Here is a 20,469-nt window from a genome sequence, read left to right on the forward strand (position 1 = left end):
GGGTATCGTATCTCTTCCTAAAAAAAATAAGCTAGTTGTCATCTTGTGCACAAAACAAATAATGAATTGGTGTTTGTGCGCTATATTCATTGATCATTTAGAATTTTGTGCAGTTTAATTTATCTGACAGTCATGTTTGTTTACAACAGCCCACCTTAAACCCTGTATTAACCCCCCCCCCATCCCCCCCGCCGCCCCCCCCCCCCCCTCGGTCTCATGCAATTGTGCATGTTTTAATTGGTATTGATATCCGTACTGAACTTGGAAACCCTGGTTACAAGTGGTTACCCAGGTGGTTTATAAAATTGACTGCAGTAAAATGCAGTGAAAGCATTGGAAAGTGTAGCCTGGTAAAGTACAAGCAAGAATCGTGATTCATTGGGAACTATGTTAAAGCACAGTGGGGGAAAAAAGATGGTTAACCATGATAAACAACAGTGAATGTATAGTATAAGCATAGGAAAAACTTGGCAAACTGCTAAATTAACGTCTAAATATACCATGGTAAACGTTTATAAGGCTTAGATCAACTATTTAAATGCAGTAAACATTATTGTACAACATAATAATGGCTTAAAAAGTACATTTGATTTGTTAGTTTTTTTTTTTAAGCAGGAACGACTTCACTTAAAACCTGCATACCTAACCAGCTCTAAATTAAAACTGATGCTGCCAACTGCTAGGAATTTTAGACAGATATTTCTTGAACATTTGCCTTGCATAGGAGCCCAGGCACGCAACCTTTAGAAAGCTATGTGTGCCAAAGTCTCTACCGCCTCGTTTCCAGATCATGTCAGCTCCCCACTGAAGGTGAACCTCCCCAGTTGCCACCCTGCAACTTTCTCCTGAAGCATTCTGTGCAGCCATTTGGAGTCCCAGATGTAGGAAATGAAATAATCCACGCTCACACAGTCATGAAAGTGCCCATCTGGCACATCAGAATATTAAACCTTGAAATCACACAGGCGTGGGCTCACTTTTGTTATGGCATTTCACAACAGATATACAGTGAGTTAGCCTTATGATCCTGCTGGAGACAATTATAGCGACCGGAAAATGTACCGATGAGCGTTTACAGAAATCGCTTGCTGTAATAGGCAGGATAAATGCTTCATAATGGAACACATTTACAGTGAGATTTCCATCAGACATATTTAATAAAACCTTAACACAATTGAGACAATCCGAATATAATTGTATATGCATGCCTTTCCTGCATAATAATATTTGATATGAATGCCATTTATGGTCTAATAAAGAGCTTGTGTAGGAGGGGTAAAGTTTTATTAGGGGCTCTTCAGCAAGAATGAAACGCCAAGCATTTCATTCCTTCAGTTTGGAATGCCAGTTTTAATAAAATCACTGCTTCTACAAAGATATTTTGATACACAAGTCCAGCATGCAACAGGGAATTTGAGCATTATTACATGAGGTGTACACTTTTAATATTCTGATTATTATTACTGTCTTTATGAAATTCATTCTCCATACGGTACTTTCAAACACAGTCATTCTCCAGCTCCCCATGCACCCCCCACACCTTTAGTAATCTCAGTTCACATACATTTGAATTAAAAAATAAATAAACACTGAAACTGACAGCACAGACAACATTACACCAGACGCACCCCTATCAGGGTGAACAGAGTCCTTGTGTATACTGCAGAGCAGATAAATACCTGCTTTGCGTTGCCGTTTTAAATTCAGATTATCCTTTTTATCCTGGATAATATACTTTCAGGTGTGATAACAGGATGCTTTAAAATTTAAAGGAATACTTTCTACCATATACTCACTCCCGCCCTCCTCTCCCCAAATATTACATTTCTTACATGTTTAGTATCCTATCTCTGTTGGTGAATGTGAGTTAGTAAATGGAAAATACGAAATCAAACTGTAATAAATGCCCCTAGTGGTCACTTAAAAAACTTAACTTCAGAAATTCAGCTTTTAAGTCTTTTCAGATGTAGTCCCTGTGGTTGAAAAACGACAAGTGGGTTAGTGTAATGGGCAGAGGCTGGGCGCGAACCAGCAAGCAAGCATCTAAACCACAATGCTGAAGAGCCTGGCTCATCTGCATTCGACAGGGGACAGAACAGAATCTGTAACAGCAGTGTATCACACAACACTACCCGTTACATTAGCTTGGGTTTGGTATTTTTCTATGGCCATCTGTGTACAATTTCTCCTTCCATATGTACACCTGACAGAGTCAAATGTAGGCTGGTAGAACCCTGGATTGCAAAAGGAAAACAAACAGAAGTTTCCTCCTCTCCCAAAAAAGATAAGAGAGTTTAGATCTGATCATTTTTGGGACTGACAAAGATATGTCCAACTGCAGTAAAGATCTGTTCCACTTTAATGAGTGAAGAAAAGAGAGGTGCTTGGATTGAAATCAGCATCCAAAGAGGAAAGTGAAGTTAAAACAGACTGCACTAACAGAAGTGTACTAGGTTTTAATGTCGGAATCAATCACGCCATTTCAGCACCACGCCTCCTGCCAACTGTGGAGGAAGCGGGAAATAGATTTTCCCATATTTATTTTTACCCTTTGCTGTATCCTGGGCCCATATGCTGTTTTTAAAGTGCCTGGGCAAATTTGAAAAAACAAAAAAATATATTTTCTTTTCACTACCATTGCTCAAACTTGGGTTCCAGAAAATGCTCCGATGAATCTAGGGGTGCTGGGCTAGCTGTGTTGATGACAGATACTGTAAGCAATCCCTATTTAGTCTGATGTTTGCGATGGAAAACATCTCATGGTAACAACCACAATTTTCAGAAGATGCTTTAAGGCACAGTGTTTTGTGCGCCTAACCCTTTCATCAGAATTCTAGAAATGTGAATCCCCTCAATGATTTATGATGGCTAGATTAAAAGCCTCAATTTTGACTCACCCAATCTTCCATTTTGGCAGGCTGAAAGCATTTTTTTTTAAATAAAACAAGTCTACCAACTAGAAATTGCTTGGTCTTCTGTTGTTGATATGAGGCTAAAATCTCTTCATTGTGATGACTTTTTTTTTTTTCATCACCGATATAATTTTGATAAGCCACGACTTTGTGGTATCTGTCCCAGTGACACACGGCCAAAACTGCCAGCATGGAAGAAATCTGTCCAATCCAGAAGCTAAATGAGTCACTGAGTGTCAATCTGTTTTTTTCACTGCTGCTGGGGTTTCCTTAGGCCCTGGCCTGGGTGTGCTGATTTGTGCTCACACACAGAGCTTGAGGCCCAAGCCCTCACTCGCCACTAGGACCTCCTGCTTTCTCTCCTCTGCTGCTTTCCCCACAGCTGTTGATGAGTTCTGACCGGCTGCTGCTGGCCACAGAAGACCGAAGCCTGCATCGCATCGCTCCACAGTCCGTGCCCGAACAGAGAATGAAGACATCTTGGCACTGCCATACGAGCTGCTGCAGTAGCACACAAGGAATCTGAGGGAATAGAAAAAAGGACAAATTAAAACATACAGTTATTAAATTAATCAAGAACAGGCTTCTTATTCCCCAACAGGCCTGCTCTTTTTCAATAGACATTAACTTATTTGGACCCAATGGCTCTCTAACATCATTGTTGCCAGGATTCCAGATGTATAACTGTAAGGTATTGTAAAGCAAGTTATAACTCTAGTAGCAACATTTTAAAAACAGTTTAATAAACACTTAAAATATGTTGTGGTGTTCATTTAATCAAATTCCCTGCCGGGTTCAGAATCTGACTGCGGGGTCTTTGGACACTGAAATGATCCTACTTTAACAATCTGAAGGGATCATTTAGAGACAACAATGTTATCTCCATCATAGAGTTTGAGAAGTTGCCCTGCCATAACTTAGATAGAAAACTTAACATGGCACAATTGTGCACACCACAGTGGCTGAAGGGGATATATTACTGAAATGGTAGGTTCTTTATAAACTTGATAACTGACTTCAAGTACCCATTTCATAAAATACTACTGTACCAATAATTTGATGGGAAACCCCCCCTTGAATACATCTTCAGATCCCACGCTATCACACAGACTGTTTACTGAATCTGCACTGTGTTTCAAAGTCCTGAACGGCTAATGGATGAGCATCCTCTTATTTTCCACAAACACTTTACATTTTCAGTGACACTTAATACAAGCTCTTCAAGATGAATGGGAATTGGGGATAGGGCTTCAAAGGAATTTGTCTGGAACTCTCTCAAGTATGCACTTGGACTAGTCGGCTACACACGGGGACAGCCATGTGACATTCTGGTTTTATTTCCAGTTATTTAACTTCATCAAGGGGCACTTACTGTAAAGTGTCACCAAATGTTCTATGGCACTGCAGGTTGCTCAGCAACCTTAACGCCAGGAGACTTCCCTGGAGTTTCACAGTGTCAGTTCAAGATTATCACTTCTCAGTTACAGCACAAACATGGGTTGCAAGGTTTTTGTTTTGTGACTCAAAGGCAATACATGTCTAAGGCCTCCTTTGTTACCAAATTGGAAACCCCAGGGTCCTTTAAATGAGGGGAACACATTTCCAAACTCAATGCGGATCTGCCACCTTTGGTCAGATCAGAGCTGTCCAGTCTTTTTGGTTAAAAAAAAAAGCCATTCAGATGACCAAAAAAAGGCACGTTACTGTTACAAAAACGAAATAGCTGACTGATTAGTAGCAAAGAAAAAAAGAGAGTTAAAAATATATAAGGCTGGTTTCACAGACCATGATTAACCCTACAGCTATGGCCAAAAGCTTTGCATCACTTACAATTTTAAGATTGAGACATAACATATATATTAGGGGTGGGCAATATGTTGCTTGCAGAGACATACTTTTTATTGCTAATACTGCTAAAAATACGCAGTATAATCAAGTGTATTTTATATTAAGATAACAACAAACCCTATACATACCAAGCATTGTTAGTCTTGCAGGCAAACATCACAGATAAAGTATTGTTTAACCATTTTATTCCATTGATTGGGGTTTTTTTTTTTTTCTGAGGTGGCTGATGATGGCATGGAATAGTAAAACAATATAAGAAGACCTTGTTTTTCACCATGTATATTGTGAAGCAAAGCACCACTAAGTTAAAGCAAGTTATTGCTTTTCTTATGTAAATATTTGTTAACATCTATATGTATATATGTTTCATATTGAATTTGTGTTATTATGTTTTTCTGTGTTTTGGAAGACTTCGTGCACGATATCGATATACAATTTTCATATCGATGCCCACCCCTAATATATATATGTGTCTGTATTTATTTTTCTTACACCCTTATTCTCGCTATCCCCCAGCAGGCTATAATTTAGATCTTTTTTTAACATCATGTAATCAAGTAAACTACAAAATGATATTGCAAAAGTCTACCGGAAGCTATAATAGTAGTACAATATTTCATGTTAAATTTCAAAATGTCACATTTCTGAATTTGTCCATTTTGGTCAGGTAAAACTTCAAAGCGGTATGTAATTCAATATGTAATTCAATACGTAACATTATTCAGCCGGTTTCAAATGACTTAATGAAGCAAAATTAGTTAATTCTATAGGGGGATGCAAAACTTTTTGTCATAGCTGTAGTCTTGGACCACCTTACCTAAGGTAATAAAAGATGTATGCTAATCGTGGTCTGTGAAACCAGCCTACAATGTGAAACCAGACTGCACTAGACACAGCTTTAATACAGTATGTTTGTATAAACATGGCATCAATTTGCTGCATTTTGACCGTACTTGCTTCTATCAAAGATTAGGGATTTTCAAACCCATTATGAGGACTCACCATGTTTCTGTGGATGAGAAGTGAATCGCAGGTGAGATATAATATATCAATTGAATTAATGCATGCTAGCCTGCTGGGAGATAGAGGGGGTAAGGGTGTAAGAAAAAGAAATACAGTCACATTGTTTTGCAGCAGAAAGATGCCAGTCCAGGTCCTAATGCTTTCTCCAGTGGGTGGCTTTCTTTATTAATTTGGTTAGTAGATGGGAAAGCTACAGCAGATATTTCAATGCACTTCACACAGCTGGCAACTGATAGGAAACAACACAGGTTTTAAAGATGCCTGTAGCCACTGCCACTCTGGCTGGAACCACTGTTAAGAGAAGGGAAGGAGAGCTCTCTTGGAAAGCGACAGGGCTGTAGGGGGTGGGAAAAACAAATGCTGCCCTTTCACAGGGGAAAAGGGATTCTGTAAAGTTCATCATTCCAGAATTCAAACCTATGCCCATCTGCCAAAACAATATGGGTCCACTGCGCTGCTCCTGGTACATTCGACCCATAGCTTGTTAAATATTTTCTAAATGGAATGAGAATCATAAGGCAATAAATCTGCTAATTATTAACCTTTCACTCAGAACGTATTTTGGCTAAACCTGTAACTCATACTGCAACAAATAGCCAGCTATAAAAGCTTTTTTTTTTTTTTTTGTGGAACAGCTCCTTGATATTCTATCCCTATAATGCCTCGGGCTTCTTGAAAAACAGCTTGGAAATATGGTTTGAGGCCTTAACCCAAATGTCACTCCAAATTTTGCTTCCAAGTGCTCCAGGAATCTGAGTGTTAAAGTAATAATAAGTAGCAACCACGTAAATTGTTGAACAAAATGTTCTGCCAGTTAGTAAATGGTGGTATTCATTTTAACACTCAGTCATAAATCAATTATAATAAAAGCATTTTTTTTTTAAAATGGCTACGGTTACATTTGTACACTATGATAAAAGAGTACAAAAATGGCTCATGTAATGCTGTGGCTTAAACACCCATGGGAGCGGGTTACCTTTACCTAAAATACTACAGAATGTAAGATTGAAATACAAAATAAATACACATAAAATGTAACTACATTCCATTTTCTGGTTTTGGATGTAAAAGAAATGACAGTTTTATGATATGGTACTGCATGCTTGCTTACAATCATCTATATTGGTTATTGGCTTTAACTCCTATAAGACAAGCTGGACAGGTTGACTTCCAAATGACTGAAGAGCGCCGAAAGGCTTGACTTCATCCGAAACAGCCTTGTCGTAGCATGCAGTTTTTGTCTATCTCACTGTCACCAATTATTTTCATATAACCACATAGAGAGCTTGAACTGCTACCCATACACATATCCTTCTCTGTCAATACCACTTAAATAATGTAATTAGTGACTTAATTAACATTTGTCCAATCTATTTTAATAAATCTTATAGTATAATGAGAGCAGCCTATCCTTCAGGCAATGGTGTATAAAAATTCACTACAGTACAGGCCCATGATGTATTTTCTGTATATCACAGCTCTCATCGGAATACCAGTACAACAGTTGACTCAGATACTATAAGAGTGCATTTTAACATTTCTAAAAGCTAATAAGGGGTGGGTAGATCGAATTTGGTCCCTGACCCACAGAGTAGAAGCAAAACCCTTTACAGAGCTATTGTTGTAAAAAGCCTGCAAGGCTACACAGTCTTCACCATGTATGTTAGGTGTCATGCCTGAGGCACACACTGTATATACTGTTTAGATGCTAATTGTGCTTGCTCCTAATTCAAGTCTACTCATGAAGAAGGCTTTGCAGTCATGACTTGTTTTATGATGCTATTCAATCAAACTTCCCTCCTTAGGCTCTTAGTTGATAGTGTACACAGTATTGCACCCCCAAAGCCAGACTGCACATACATATCACAGTGGAACCACAGTATAAGACACTGATAATGTTGCTCCACATCCTGCGCAAAGACTTCGCAAACCCGCGCCCCCCTGCATGACCCCCTGCACACCACACCTTTACTTTTCTATTTAGCTTTGAGAAATGTACATACACTGTGTGACATGAATGGAGATAAGGAGCATGTACAGGCAAATGTACCACATAAAGACGATAAAATGGATCTTCAGATAAAAATACAAATATTAATAATAATAAAAAAAAATATCACAAAATAAACCTGTTATGAGAATTCTTATTTTTAAAATGATAATTTAAATTACAATAGACAAAATGTGAAACCTAACGACAAAAAAAGAAAGGAAGGAAACAAAAAAATAAACAATTTGTTGTAACGTCAATTTAAAAATAAATGTCTTTTACTTAAAAAAAAAAATACATGGAAAAACCAGCACACGAACACACAAATAACAAAAGGTCAGGAATGATTTGGGTGTTTTTTAAACGCTGTCTCGGAGCAGTTTTTAAAAGGTTAAGGTGTCATGTAGTCTCAGAGTGAGTGAGCAGTACCGGGTTTGCCCACGCTGGCTCCACCTCAGGCCTAGCACTGACTGAGACAAACACTGACAGTGGGCAGCAGGAGGTTGCCGCATTGGGGGCTGTCACTGCGCCACGGGGCAAATCCACACTACATTCCCAAACAACATGAAGCGAGGAGGTGGGGCAAGGTTCAAGCAAACCAGGTTTAAAAAAGATTGGTAAGTAATTACAGAAAGGAGTGGTAATTGGTAAGTAATTACAGAAAGGAGTGGTAATTCAGATGTAACACAGGAACTAAAACATTATTTCCAATTGAGTTGATTATTAATTCATAATACATTCCACACTTGTTCATATGAGCAGCCACTTACTGTAAAATATTACCAACCGGTCTTACAAGGATATACAGTACATTTTCTGAATATTTAACTTCTTACACTTGTAAATTGGATTTTTTTTTTTGTATTTTTACACAATGTCTAATAGTGGCTCAAAATATGAATATGGCTCTCTGGATCTGTGCAGGGTGGAAAATGGCTACCTCCCAATGCTTGCGAGACATCAAGACTTTACTGTTTAAAACCGGAACAAGAACAAAATCAATATTATATGCGTAGCTAAAGTGTCACAAAGGACCCTAATCAATCACAGATCAATTTCAGGCACGGGTAAGTGCCAGAATCTCTTTTAAACAAGTAAAAGTCTTCTTGGTGTCTACATACTGTAATTACTAATAACAAGGCTTGGTTGTGAGCTGATCAGCGGATGGAGAGTAGCTCTCTTACAAAGAAGCGCTACTCCCACTGAGAATACTGAGAATAACCACACCGCTCTCTGTGTTGAACAGAGTACCTCCTCTTCTGTGTGTCTCACCTATCACACACTATTGCAGGATGACACAGCTCTCTGCCCTGCATAGAAAGCACCGGGCACTTGAGTTGGGGCAGACCAACATGGAACAGAAAGCTGCTGTACAGTGTGGGGGCCATCAAGAGCCTAAAGTGAAGACGATAGATTAGAAATGCAAACTGCACACTGATGAGGGAGTAGTGCAAACTGTACTGTGACTAATATGTATTTTAATTAAAAGCATACAAATATAGACTGGAGCTGTGCCTGGAACTTAACTGCATCCCTGACCCTAAATGAGTATGAAAAGATAAAATTCAACTTGGGGATGACCAGGATGGGAACGGTTATATACTTTTATACATTGATGTTAAGACATTTATGCTATATATATATTAAAAAATCGTTAAAATGTCATTATTAATTGCAAACAGCAGATTGTGGGTACATTTTAGCAGTGAATAATTATTTACATGAGGCACAGCGTGCAATGTGGCAGTGTTAGGAGGCACAGTGTGCAATGTGGCAGTGCAGACATAATGCAAGGCTAATTTGGGGGATTTTCTGGGATGAGCCATTTGGAATTTATTTCTGGAGTAGGCGTAAGCACAGAACAGAAAACACCAGGATAAAGGATGATCACCCATGCTCATGTCAAACACCTGTTTAGTGGCACCTGGCAAGATCATTTTCTTTTCAGGTAATAGTGGTGTCCTGGTGTGCTCCACTGTATCATTTAAATAAATGCACTTTCTACCATCTAACCTCTGTCCATTATACCAAGCATTCCAGTTTTCAACTACTGCATAATAATACTCCTGCAAATTACCAGCGAAACAGTAATAGCAATTAAATGTACACATTGCGCATTCATCCCAGACTTGTTTAATAGGGGAACTCTCTTTGGACACAAACAGCTTGCCTATGCTTTGTGCTTTAAAAATAAACTTTAATAAAGAAATGAGAAAACATGAAACACAGTGCACATTATACAATTGTAATTTCCATTGTTAGTATGGAAAACTGCCCCAGGTGATCTGTAATTGTATCATCGTTTCCACAAATATCATCTGTCACTTTGAATTTGTTGGAATTACTTTAGTGAGAAAAGCAACATCCTCTTGTTTCCCTATTCTGAATATAGTGTAGAGATAGCAGCGTTTAGACCAGAAATGTAATGCATTATTTACAAGTTAGATGTTAATAAAAACAGACTCTTCATTTGCTAATGATTTAGTGTACCCCAGGCATTATTCCAATTCGTTATATTAAAATTGAAAAACAATCTAAGAAAACTAAGAAGGAAAAAAAACGAAATAAACAGTTTCCCATTTATATGTGCTGTTTTGTCTGTTCTTTTCCAGTATTTTCCAGACTACCCTTTTCATTTCAGAGGTCTAGGTTGAAAGCGCTTCCAATAGTGCGCATAACATATATTGAGTGTAGTTTTACAGCTTTGCAAATGTTTTTAAATTATAATGAACAGTTGATTAGGTCATGTGTATACATTTTAAATTCAGAACTGTTGTTGGCTACAGGTTTGGGAAATGTTCAAATGCCTCTCTAAAAAAAAGGTCAGTGAAAGGGGTCTTTAGGATCACCGGGTTATATTGTCTGAGTCATGTCATTGCGTCAGTCTGCCGATGCCGAAATGATATGACTAAGTGATGCCGGGGTCATGTGATGTTTCACATGCTAGGTCTCAAAGGGCTTGGTGTCCAGCAGTAGCCATGGGACCAAGTTGCAGAAATCAGAGTTTAGCAACCAGATTTACCTACAATCCAGACAGGAGACCAGCTTTCCAGAGGGGGCTCGCTTCAGACGACTCTTTGGCCTGAATTCACCTGGAAACAGTACTGTGAGCTCCTTCCAGTTCTGATGTGAAAGTGATAATGCCTTCCTGGAATCATGCATTTCAAAAACACGCTACACACAAGCGCAGCAGGCCGATTTTGCCAATAACCACTACCCATTTTTACTTACATTTTGGCTGTAGACAGTTATTGCTATCCCACCCTTAATATGCAGCGATGGACTGGTTGTATTTTTTGTGTCCCATTCCAATCCTTAAAATCCAGTTTTATAAGATGCAGATAAGAAATTGCTTTTAAAGACTTGTGAGTTAAATCAGGTGCTGATGCATTTAATTGCTTATTATGCCGTTTTAAAAATGTTTGGAATATTTAACCTGCTCATTAGGCACCATCCCATGCATGACTACAGACTTCAGCAACGTCCCTGCCAAGTGTTACCCGTCCCAGGTGTGCCATGTTTAGCAGCATATTCACTCAGCAACGTGATTGACTGACAAACAAAGGAGCATACTGTTCTATAGAATCTGGTGAGAGTCAAATCAATCCAAACTGGCCTGCACCCAGCTTACATAACACTGTGAGGCAAAATCCATGCAACATTTAGAACTAGTCCATAGGTACCAGTAGACAGAAAGTTTAAAGTACTCATTTCTAGTTACCGAATCTGTAAATCCAAACCCGAATAGGATGGGACACCCATTTAGAATTCAAGAATTAAGGCTTGCCAGACTTAACATACAGAACAGACCACAAGAGACAGACACATTTCACAAAATCAGCAATTTGAAAATATTACCACAGAAGAGTTTTTTGAATCACTAAAATCAATGCAGAATTCAACATGACCCAAAAAACAATTACATTTTTGTGAGATGGATCAGTCTGTCTTTAAAGGTACGATTAATATAGTATATTCTCTGTGATGCTGATTTGGTCCTTTTTCTAATACATTGTTCTTTTTAAGTTACCATCCATTTAATTACACTATATCAATTGAAAATGTAGAAATTAGGTATGCTAAGAAGTGACAGACATTAAATTACTTCACTGGACAAAAAAAAAAAAAAAAATCAATTGAGCATTTAATTTTACCCATGATTGATTATGCCAATAGTGTGCACACCTCCTTCAATCAAAAAGGGCTTTGTTTTCTATAACTAACCACATCTGTTTGTGCGATGTATCAGAACCGTAACAGGACTCATTTAATGCAGTGTATCCTATACAAGTGTGGCGTTCAATTGCTGTAAATCACAAACACAATGCCAAACTGACTTTATAAAATAAGGGGATATTATCAAGGATCAGCTTTATGCAGTACTTCACACATCATGTACGTTTAAAAGACAAGCTGAAATAAAATGTCATCACACATTGTTAAGGATTCAAAGCCTGTCTTATGAAGGTGAAAAGAAGAGGTGGGCGTTATCTTGAATTAAAATTAAAACATAGAATTTTAGGGAACATTTTCTAAATTGCTTAGTACTGCATTGCAGTCAAATTAGGAAAAATAAATGTTCAACAGACCAGCATGGAGAGAAGTGCCAGAGGAATACCACTGTATCCTGTAAACAAATATTCATTCAAATTGCAGTGCCATCTGGTGCAATTGAGTGTCAAAAGCTCAGCTAGCATTGCTCAGATATTAAACCTCGTTATCAATTTGTGTTCCCTTCATTTGCTGGTTAAGGAGCTGGGGGTGTTTGCTGTAGTTAGGCAACAGGGAATAGAAAGAAAGAAAAAAAAAACACTCTCAAAACAAACCTTTGAACATTTGACCGTTAACTGGTCCCTGCCACATTAGGTATCAATAACCTGAGGTGTGAAAGTGATACACCTCCTGTCCCTCAGGGTTTCTGCTAGTGGTTTCATTCAAGTCTCAGAGCAGGTCATATGCTTAATGATGTCACTGCAATTAAACAAGTGTAGACGTGCAATTTGAGAGTAGCACTGGAGTTGAAACTCCTATATGAATTTCAGAGGCCTCCCCTTACCGACACGCTGGTGTCTCTAGGGTCCCTTCCAGGTGTTTAGCAGTAAAAGAGTTAATTGGCTACAAGACACCTGACAATACTTACTTAATTAGGAGTGTCTCAGTGAGCAGTCCAAAGCAGACTGCTGCCGCCTTGAACAGAGGGTGGGGAGGAGGGTTTCTGAAGGCAGTCATCATCCTGTACACCACGAAGGGGACAATGGCAAAGAGGGCAAAGGTTATGGTGCAAATGATCCAGATCTGCCACCGGCAAGCAACAAGCCTCCACGCTGATCCTTTCTGCAAGTGGTACTGTGGAGAGAAGGACACACATGCAATACAATCAGACAAGGTTTTTGTTTAGATAGGACTTCCACACTGCATGCGTCAATAAAGCTCTGCACTCTGCTTAGGCAACTCAAGTCATCAGAATGTGCAAACTAGCACCTGCTATTGTATTGTCATCTTGTTAGGCCTTGCTCACTAAGCAAGGCTGGACCTGGTCTATAATTGGGAGACCACCTTAGAAGGGCCACCTTTATGATGATGTTAAAGTCATTGGTTGACATTAGAGATTAGAGAGCTGAAAGGGTCATTTAATGGAAAAAGGTCTGACCTTCCCCAATTCAACTAAAGGGGAAAGGACATGCATGGAAACAGTGCAAATTATGTACAATTATTCTTTACAGCATGCCTAACTGAGGATCACATACTGAAGATAACTCTCAGTAATACTTCAAACGCATGCGGTTAGGAGTAAAGCCTGTTTTCCATAACATTATATTGAACTGGAACTTTTCCTAGAAACCCTAAAAATGTATGTTCTTGTCAAGAACAAGGACTTCAGATTACACAATCTGCTACAGTGTCTGATTTCAAACCGAGCTCCTATTCCGCTTCCTCCAGATAATGGGAGTAGGTCAGTAACTGTTGCAGGTGAGACCTGCTCAGGCCTGGTGCACTGTAAGGTATATGTCTCACCTGTAAGGCTTATTTTGACACCTGACCTGGATTTTTTTTAGTTCTACTGAAAAGCACACTTCAGAGTCACGCTTCAATACAAGCACACCTTTAACAAAATAAACCACACATTGTCTGCATCATTAAATTAAATAACTATCATGCCAGCAGCTAAAGCACACATCTGGCTGAAACCCACTGCACCCCCCACTCCCCACAACCTACGCCCCACACATCAGGGAATTCAGCAGCAGCAGTGTGTTTTGGAAAAGGCATAATCTGCTCTCAAAATCTAACTGAACACTTTTTTTTTGTGCACAAAATAGTTTTATTTATTTTATTTTATATTTTTTCAAGTTGCCAACTTATTCATATTTAACAATTTGCTATCCTAAAATTAAATGAATACCAGTCTTGCTATCAGAATGTCAGTCTTGATGTAACCTCATCGTTCCAGTGAGGGGAGCAGGCATTACATTGTTAGAACTGAGAAAGGGTATTTCATGTATAGTAGTATAATAATGTGTGATAGAACATAAATGTTAAAATAAGCCATTTCAAACTTGCTTCTTCATAAGTCATTTTATATTACACATATTTTAATACTAACAAGATATATTAGGAACTCTCAATAAACCACAGGATACATTATTGAAGAAAACTTCAGTAGAGACACAGGTATCATAACTATTTTTGTATGCATTTCATATACGTTTATTATACTAAGCACAGCCTAATCCTGACCACCTTTGTTGCACAGCATTATTCCAAGAAGACTCAGTGACCATTTTTCTACTTGGGCTTGTATAATATACAGGATAACAGATGACTCCATTACAAATGGGTAAAAGATAGAAAAGGGTTTTGGATGACATCATAGATGAGACTGGATGTCGAGCGATTTATAGTCATTAAAATACCTGAGCTATCTTTTACCCGACTAATAAATGGACATTGTTTCCAGACATCTGCTATCGTTTCAAATATGCACTGTTAACAAAACAACAACAACTACAACAAAAAATAAGACAGGAAGTAGCTTTTACGAGGATCTGCTCATAAGAGCATGGATTAGGAATGGAAGGGAAGGACTTTGTTTTAAGCTGTTTTCATGCTCACTGTTGTTCGTGTTTAACCACTATGCTGCAGGCCTTTTTTAAATAAAAGTGTCTGTTTCTTTTTTTATTATTAATTAACAGAAACAGCAAAGAATGTTTGCCTTTTTTCAGACGTTTAAAACAACAGCTACTGTGGGTTTTTTTAAGCGCAAGTTTGTGTCAATATCTTAGAGCGATAGTTAAGCTATGTTGACTGTAAATAGTACATGTACAACTTTACTGAATAAGGGTCCTTCACTAATTCACTGTTTTCAATATTTCATTTTTTTAAAGTGTAAGGCAGATAGTGAATTATCAAGGAAGCCCTGAACTAATAGTAATACAGTATTTATAGTAATGCTAATACTAGTTATAATACTACTACAGCTATTATTATTATTACTACTACAAATAATAATAATAATAATAATAATAATAATAATAATAATAATAATAATAATAATAATAATAATAATAATAACCAAAGCCAATAGACAGCTGTCATTCAGGTAATATTTAACAGTCACATCTCTGCAGAATACAGAGCCTGCAGCTAATATTCCCTCCTCATGCTCCTCAGGACCACAGTGCACATATTGCTTTGCACCTGGGCTCCTAGCAGCACTGAGCATGAGAAGGAGGAGGAAAAGGAGAAGGAGGAGGAGGAGAAGGAGAAGAAGAAGAAAAAAAAACCTCCAGTGAAAATCGCTCCATCAGGGATAAACAGTTTCTGTGTGATATTTGAACAGCATTTAATTGACGTCCAGAATTCATCTGCAAATGCATGCTGCTCATTTTCTTTCAGGCTGCTATTCATTAATTAGATTCTTTGTGGCAAGTGCCATTGAGCTATCTGCAATGTTTAAGGTTACATCAAGCTCCAGTAAATGGCTGCCTGATAACAGGATGCATCCATCTTCATTACTTGGCCATTTCTGTCTGTGCCTGCTCTGCCGCAAGTAAGGGCTATGTCAGTGGAAACTGAAGAATTAAACGTTTTATCCCAACCAGATTCTGAACTTTCGCCTTCTTTATTTCATGACTAGTCCTAATTAATATATGGTAAACGGTGCCAGCTCACGTAGAACATTTCAGTGAACACAGAGCTGCCAATAATGATTTAAGTTACACATAGGCCCTTTATGCCGCACATCCTCTGCTCCAAATGACAACTTCAATCTGGTTGTATGCTGTTTTAAATGTTGATTTAACTCATTAGTGCAACTGCAGCTGATTTACAGTACCGTACTTTTACACCAATCATCCGAAAGTGGTTGTATTTTTGTCTTCAGCAGACCTCGAGGCCTGCAGTTTTGCACTGCTGTGAGATTTAAGCAATTACAACAAACAGACAAATGCATCAACTAGCACGGCAAACACTCCCTCCACCTCGCCAAAAAAAAATGAAAGAAATTAAAATGCACACATCTATCTAACATATTGGAGTTGACGGCTCAGGAATGAAGCAATGGATCGCCTTATCTCTGACATCCAAAAATGCATCTACATTTAAGAGGTAATCAGGAGAGCAGTGGAGAAAGACTCTGTTAACTGGCACACTGCTCAAAGATGAAGACAATACCCAAAACAGAATGCACTCCCTTTTACATTGGTCCAGTGCCACTTCTGACCTAATTAAATGCAGCTGCTTTTAGCACATTCTAAAACCTTAAATCAGACTTCACCAACAGGTCATTCAACCAAGTCCATACCCCAAAAGGACTGCAACAAAGTGGTACATTAGTTCACGAAATAACCAGTAATTATTACCATTATATTGCACATTAGGATAACAATTTGCACTGGGGTTAACATGATGTAAAATAAACACTGGGCAGTTCCCACCCAATTCATCAAAAAAGCCTAATAAATAAGCATTGTAAACTGTACATTTCTCTTCAGATTCATGGAGATAAATGAATGCAAAGCTGCCCAGTAGATCAAAATATGATCTTTGACCAATTATATATAGTTATTAGACTATTTCAATGCTGTCTTTTTTCTTGTTGCACTGCGTAAAATACATTACATTGCGCAAGTTAACGATTAAACAGACATTGAGAAGTCAGCTTTTAGCAATTACAAATGACTACATAATTTACTGTAATTATAACTATCCTACAGCAATTTCAATACAGATGGACCCCGTTGACAAATAAGGAGAACAGGTACTTTAAATCATAATATGGGAGGCACAATTACAATGGGCATCAAGGTTGGTCACGGCTGTTGAACTGTTGAAAAGTGGGCTACAAATAAAGTCCATTAAAACTAAGCATGCAAATGTTACTGCACAGTACAACTGAAAGACTGGAGAATGAAGGAGATTCAGAGAACCTTTTGTGAAATAAACATCATCAGATTCATGGTCAAGCTCTATTCAACACATGCTAATGAAGTGAGTAGTAGCTTCACCATGTTATTTTAACTGCTATGCTAATGGGTCTATCACTCAGTGGAGAGGCACTTAACGGCTTGAGGATGCACCGTATCCTAAGGGAACTCTTCTTTTGAGTACACAACGCAATGTTTCACAAATACTTACAACCAGTTCAAAGTGAATACAGGCACCGCAGCCCTACTAAAACTATGTGTCTTTTGTATTTTAGTTTATAGTTGTGTTTATGTTGTTTTTTATCCTCTTCAAATTGTAGCTGGAATGGCGATACAGTGATAGAGTATCACTGTACAGCAAGGAATATGCTGTGTGTATCACAACATGAAAATGTTATGAATGCCATGATTTGGAAACTGTGGAACCATTCTAACAATGGTTTATTCCACTGTTGCCATCCAAATCATCATCCATTGACATTAAAAATAATGAGATATCTGTATAATGTGAAATCTTGTAACAATTGTAAGTCGCCCTGGATAAGGGCGTCTGCTAAGAAATAAATAATAATAATTAACTATGGTACTATGCTGTCATAGTAATCCACTGCATGGCCATGGATTTGGTAAGGGTACAGACAGGCTCAAGTGACTACAATCTCAATCAGCAACCAATGTGGACAATTATGCTGCACTTAAATGATCAGATTTAGTGCCCAGATACCAAGAAAATGGTGGAGAAGACAGTTTCATAAAACCCTTGTAGCCATCTAAGGTCCTTGCTAGAGGTATCAGCTGCAAGCAGTAGGGCACCATTTCTTTCCATTAGCAAAAATCAAAAACACCCCCCTCATCAAGATGCAACATTTGTTAATGTGATGAACCAGTTGGATGAGTCCCTTTATTACATGTGCTGCTACGTGTGAAGTAATAATGAGCCTTTAACACTACAGGGTAAGTTACATTATCGGGGGCGGGGGGGGGATTTTTGTTTATCACCTTATGGTCCCTGGAAAGACGGGACAACAGATGGGATGCATAAATATTTCTTCTCAAAGTGAAAAGATGAACACATGTAAAGTGGTCCTGGTTTTAGTAAATAATGTTATCCTAACAGTCCTGCTGCTTACTGGTGCTGTGCCCCTGGTCTTCCCATCATGCCTATCAGCAGTAAAGGTAGTGCGATGGTCAGGAGATTTTAACAGTGTGCCTGCACTCAGCACGATATGTAAGGTGTTGTTTTTATCAGATTCATTACCAAGGAAGGCCTCAGTAAAGGTGTCATGTGGAGCTGAGGACTGAGGTGGGAAAGTGGGAAGGGAAGCATTTTATTATTTTAGGAAGATGGAGCAAGTGACCAGGAATGCCCAGGCGACAAAAGAAAGCACAAACATTAAGGAGGAGGAGAAAAGAAAAGAAAAATAACAAAAGATTAAAACAAAACAACTATGTTGGTAGCTTGTGGTTCCGTCCTTTTGATCTGATATGAAAAGAGTTCAGTTGGATTGTTTGTCATGGAGATGTGTGTCAAGAGCACTAAAACAGTTGCTACCTGCAGTCTTTCAGAGAGGAAAGATTATATTGGTATACTGACTGAACCACCCCTCACCCCCCAAACACCAGGTCACTTAAGGACAGGGCGAGGGGATATGGACAGGGCACTATTGGTGAGCATGCTGCCCATGTATCACCTTCTCCACCTCAGTTATGTGTTTTTTCAACAATGATTCAGTTTTTCAACAATGATTCAGATTTTTGAAAATGATGATCCTTATTATCCTCTGGTCTATTAGAAATGGAAATTTCCAAAGTCCTGCGCCAGTTCCTCTCAGTGCAAAACAGACATTGACATGAATAAACCGTGGACATAAATGATATATAAACCTGACACTTATGTGCGTGAAGGAACATATCCATGTTGTGTGCCCACTGTCCTGTTTCACAGCCCTGTCATTCAATTGAATGTAATGACTGGACCTTGCTTTTTTAAAACTGGGGGGTTTCAACCAGCTTTGCAAGACTTTTTCAGATAATTGAGTGCAGAAAAAATGCTACAATATTACTACAATAAAAACTAAACTACGGGAGCTCCCAGGGGGCGGCGCTCAATTGGCCGAGCGCCGCCCGGGGGGAGAGAGGGTTCGGTCAGCCAGGGTGTCCTTTCCTCACACCGCGCACTAGCGACCCCTGTAGTCTGGTCGGGCGCCTGCGGGCTTGCCTGTAAGCTGCCTGAGAGCTGCGTTGTCCTCAGATGCTGTAGCTCTTGGGTGGCTGCATGGTGAGTCCGCAGTGTGAAAAAAAAGGGTCAGCTGACGGCACACGCTTCTGAGGACAGCGTGTGTTTGTCTTCGCCCTCCCGAGTCAGCGCAGGGGTGGTAGCGGTGAGCTGAGCATAATAAAATAATTGGCCATTCCAAATTGGGAGAAAATAATAAAAAATAAATTGGCAACGACTAAATTTATATATAAAAAAAAAAAAATAAAAAAAAAAATAAAAAACCCACACAATAATATTTTGCTGTAGACATTACCGGAAAGATAATGCCTTTATCTGCAGCAACGCATTTCTTAAATTTCCCACAATAGTGAACAGTATACCCAAGGTTAATGCCTCTGAAGTTTCATCATTAACCGAAAGTACAAAGGTAGTTTCTTTAGAAGTTTAAATGCCGACAAAAATCTTAAAGGTATGCCTTAATGCATTGCAAGATCCATTCAATTCAACCATTCAATCATTTGTAGATGTCATTATATTCCATACACTGTGCTTGCCAGGGTCAAGGCAACTCTTCAGAGGTTAAAAGCAGTACAAAAGGGTTACTGTATCCATAAAGAGAATTAGATTATCTTAAAGGACTGGACAGCAAAACAACATAATTGAGACAAACCATTGTGACCTGAGAAAGATCACTTTTTTTTTTAAAGTCTGGTATTTACATCAGGCAAATTGAAAAGGACTAAAATAGTTTAGTAAAAAGAATAATATAATAGCCTATTTCATCAGCTGAAGAACCCCATCAATTACAAGGTACAGAAGGTTTTCTAAAGCACATGGGCTGTGCTGGGATGCAAGCTCTTTAGATTGCTAAACTTCTGTAGGGAATGAATGCAGTGACAGCATACATACTTGTGCAAGCAAGTGAAATAGCTCTTGCTATTCATTTTTGTCCAGACTTTATAACATTCTTAAAAGGATGCAGCCTCGCTGTACATTCCAAATCATTGGCATTGTTTTGTATTTCGTATACAGGCATCTGGAATATGAAACAGC

The 20,469-nt window shown here is 38.6% G+C and overlaps 1 protein-coding gene across 8 annotated transcripts in view; it reads right to left on the reverse strand.

Annotated features, from left to right (window-relative positions):
• Window positions 1–212: 212 nt before the first annotated feature.
• Window positions 213–20,469, reverse strand: part of LOC117402449 (uncharacterized) — a 170,661-nt gene continuing 150,404 nt past the window's right edge. For all 8 annotated transcript variants that reach the window (XM_059031553.1, XM_059031557.1, XM_059031554.1 and 5 more), the window contains 2 exons: window positions 12,914–13,119; window positions 213–3,434 (listed from right to left, as the gene is read on the reverse strand). In XM_059031553.1, the coding sequence (XP_058887536.1) occupies window positions 3,215–3,434; window positions 12,914–13,119 (426 nt within the window). In that variant the 3' untranslated portion in view covers window positions 213–3,214. The remainder of the gene's footprint in view (window positions 3,435–12,913; window positions 13,120–20,469) is intronic.

This window comes from Acipenser ruthenus, chromosome 10 (assembly GCF_902713425.1).
Source record: "Acipenser ruthenus chromosome 10, fAciRut3.2 maternal haplotype, whole genome shotgun sequence".
Classification (NCBI taxonomy): domain Eukaryota; kingdom Metazoa; phylum Chordata; class Actinopteri; order Acipenseriformes; family Acipenseridae; genus Acipenser; species Acipenser ruthenus.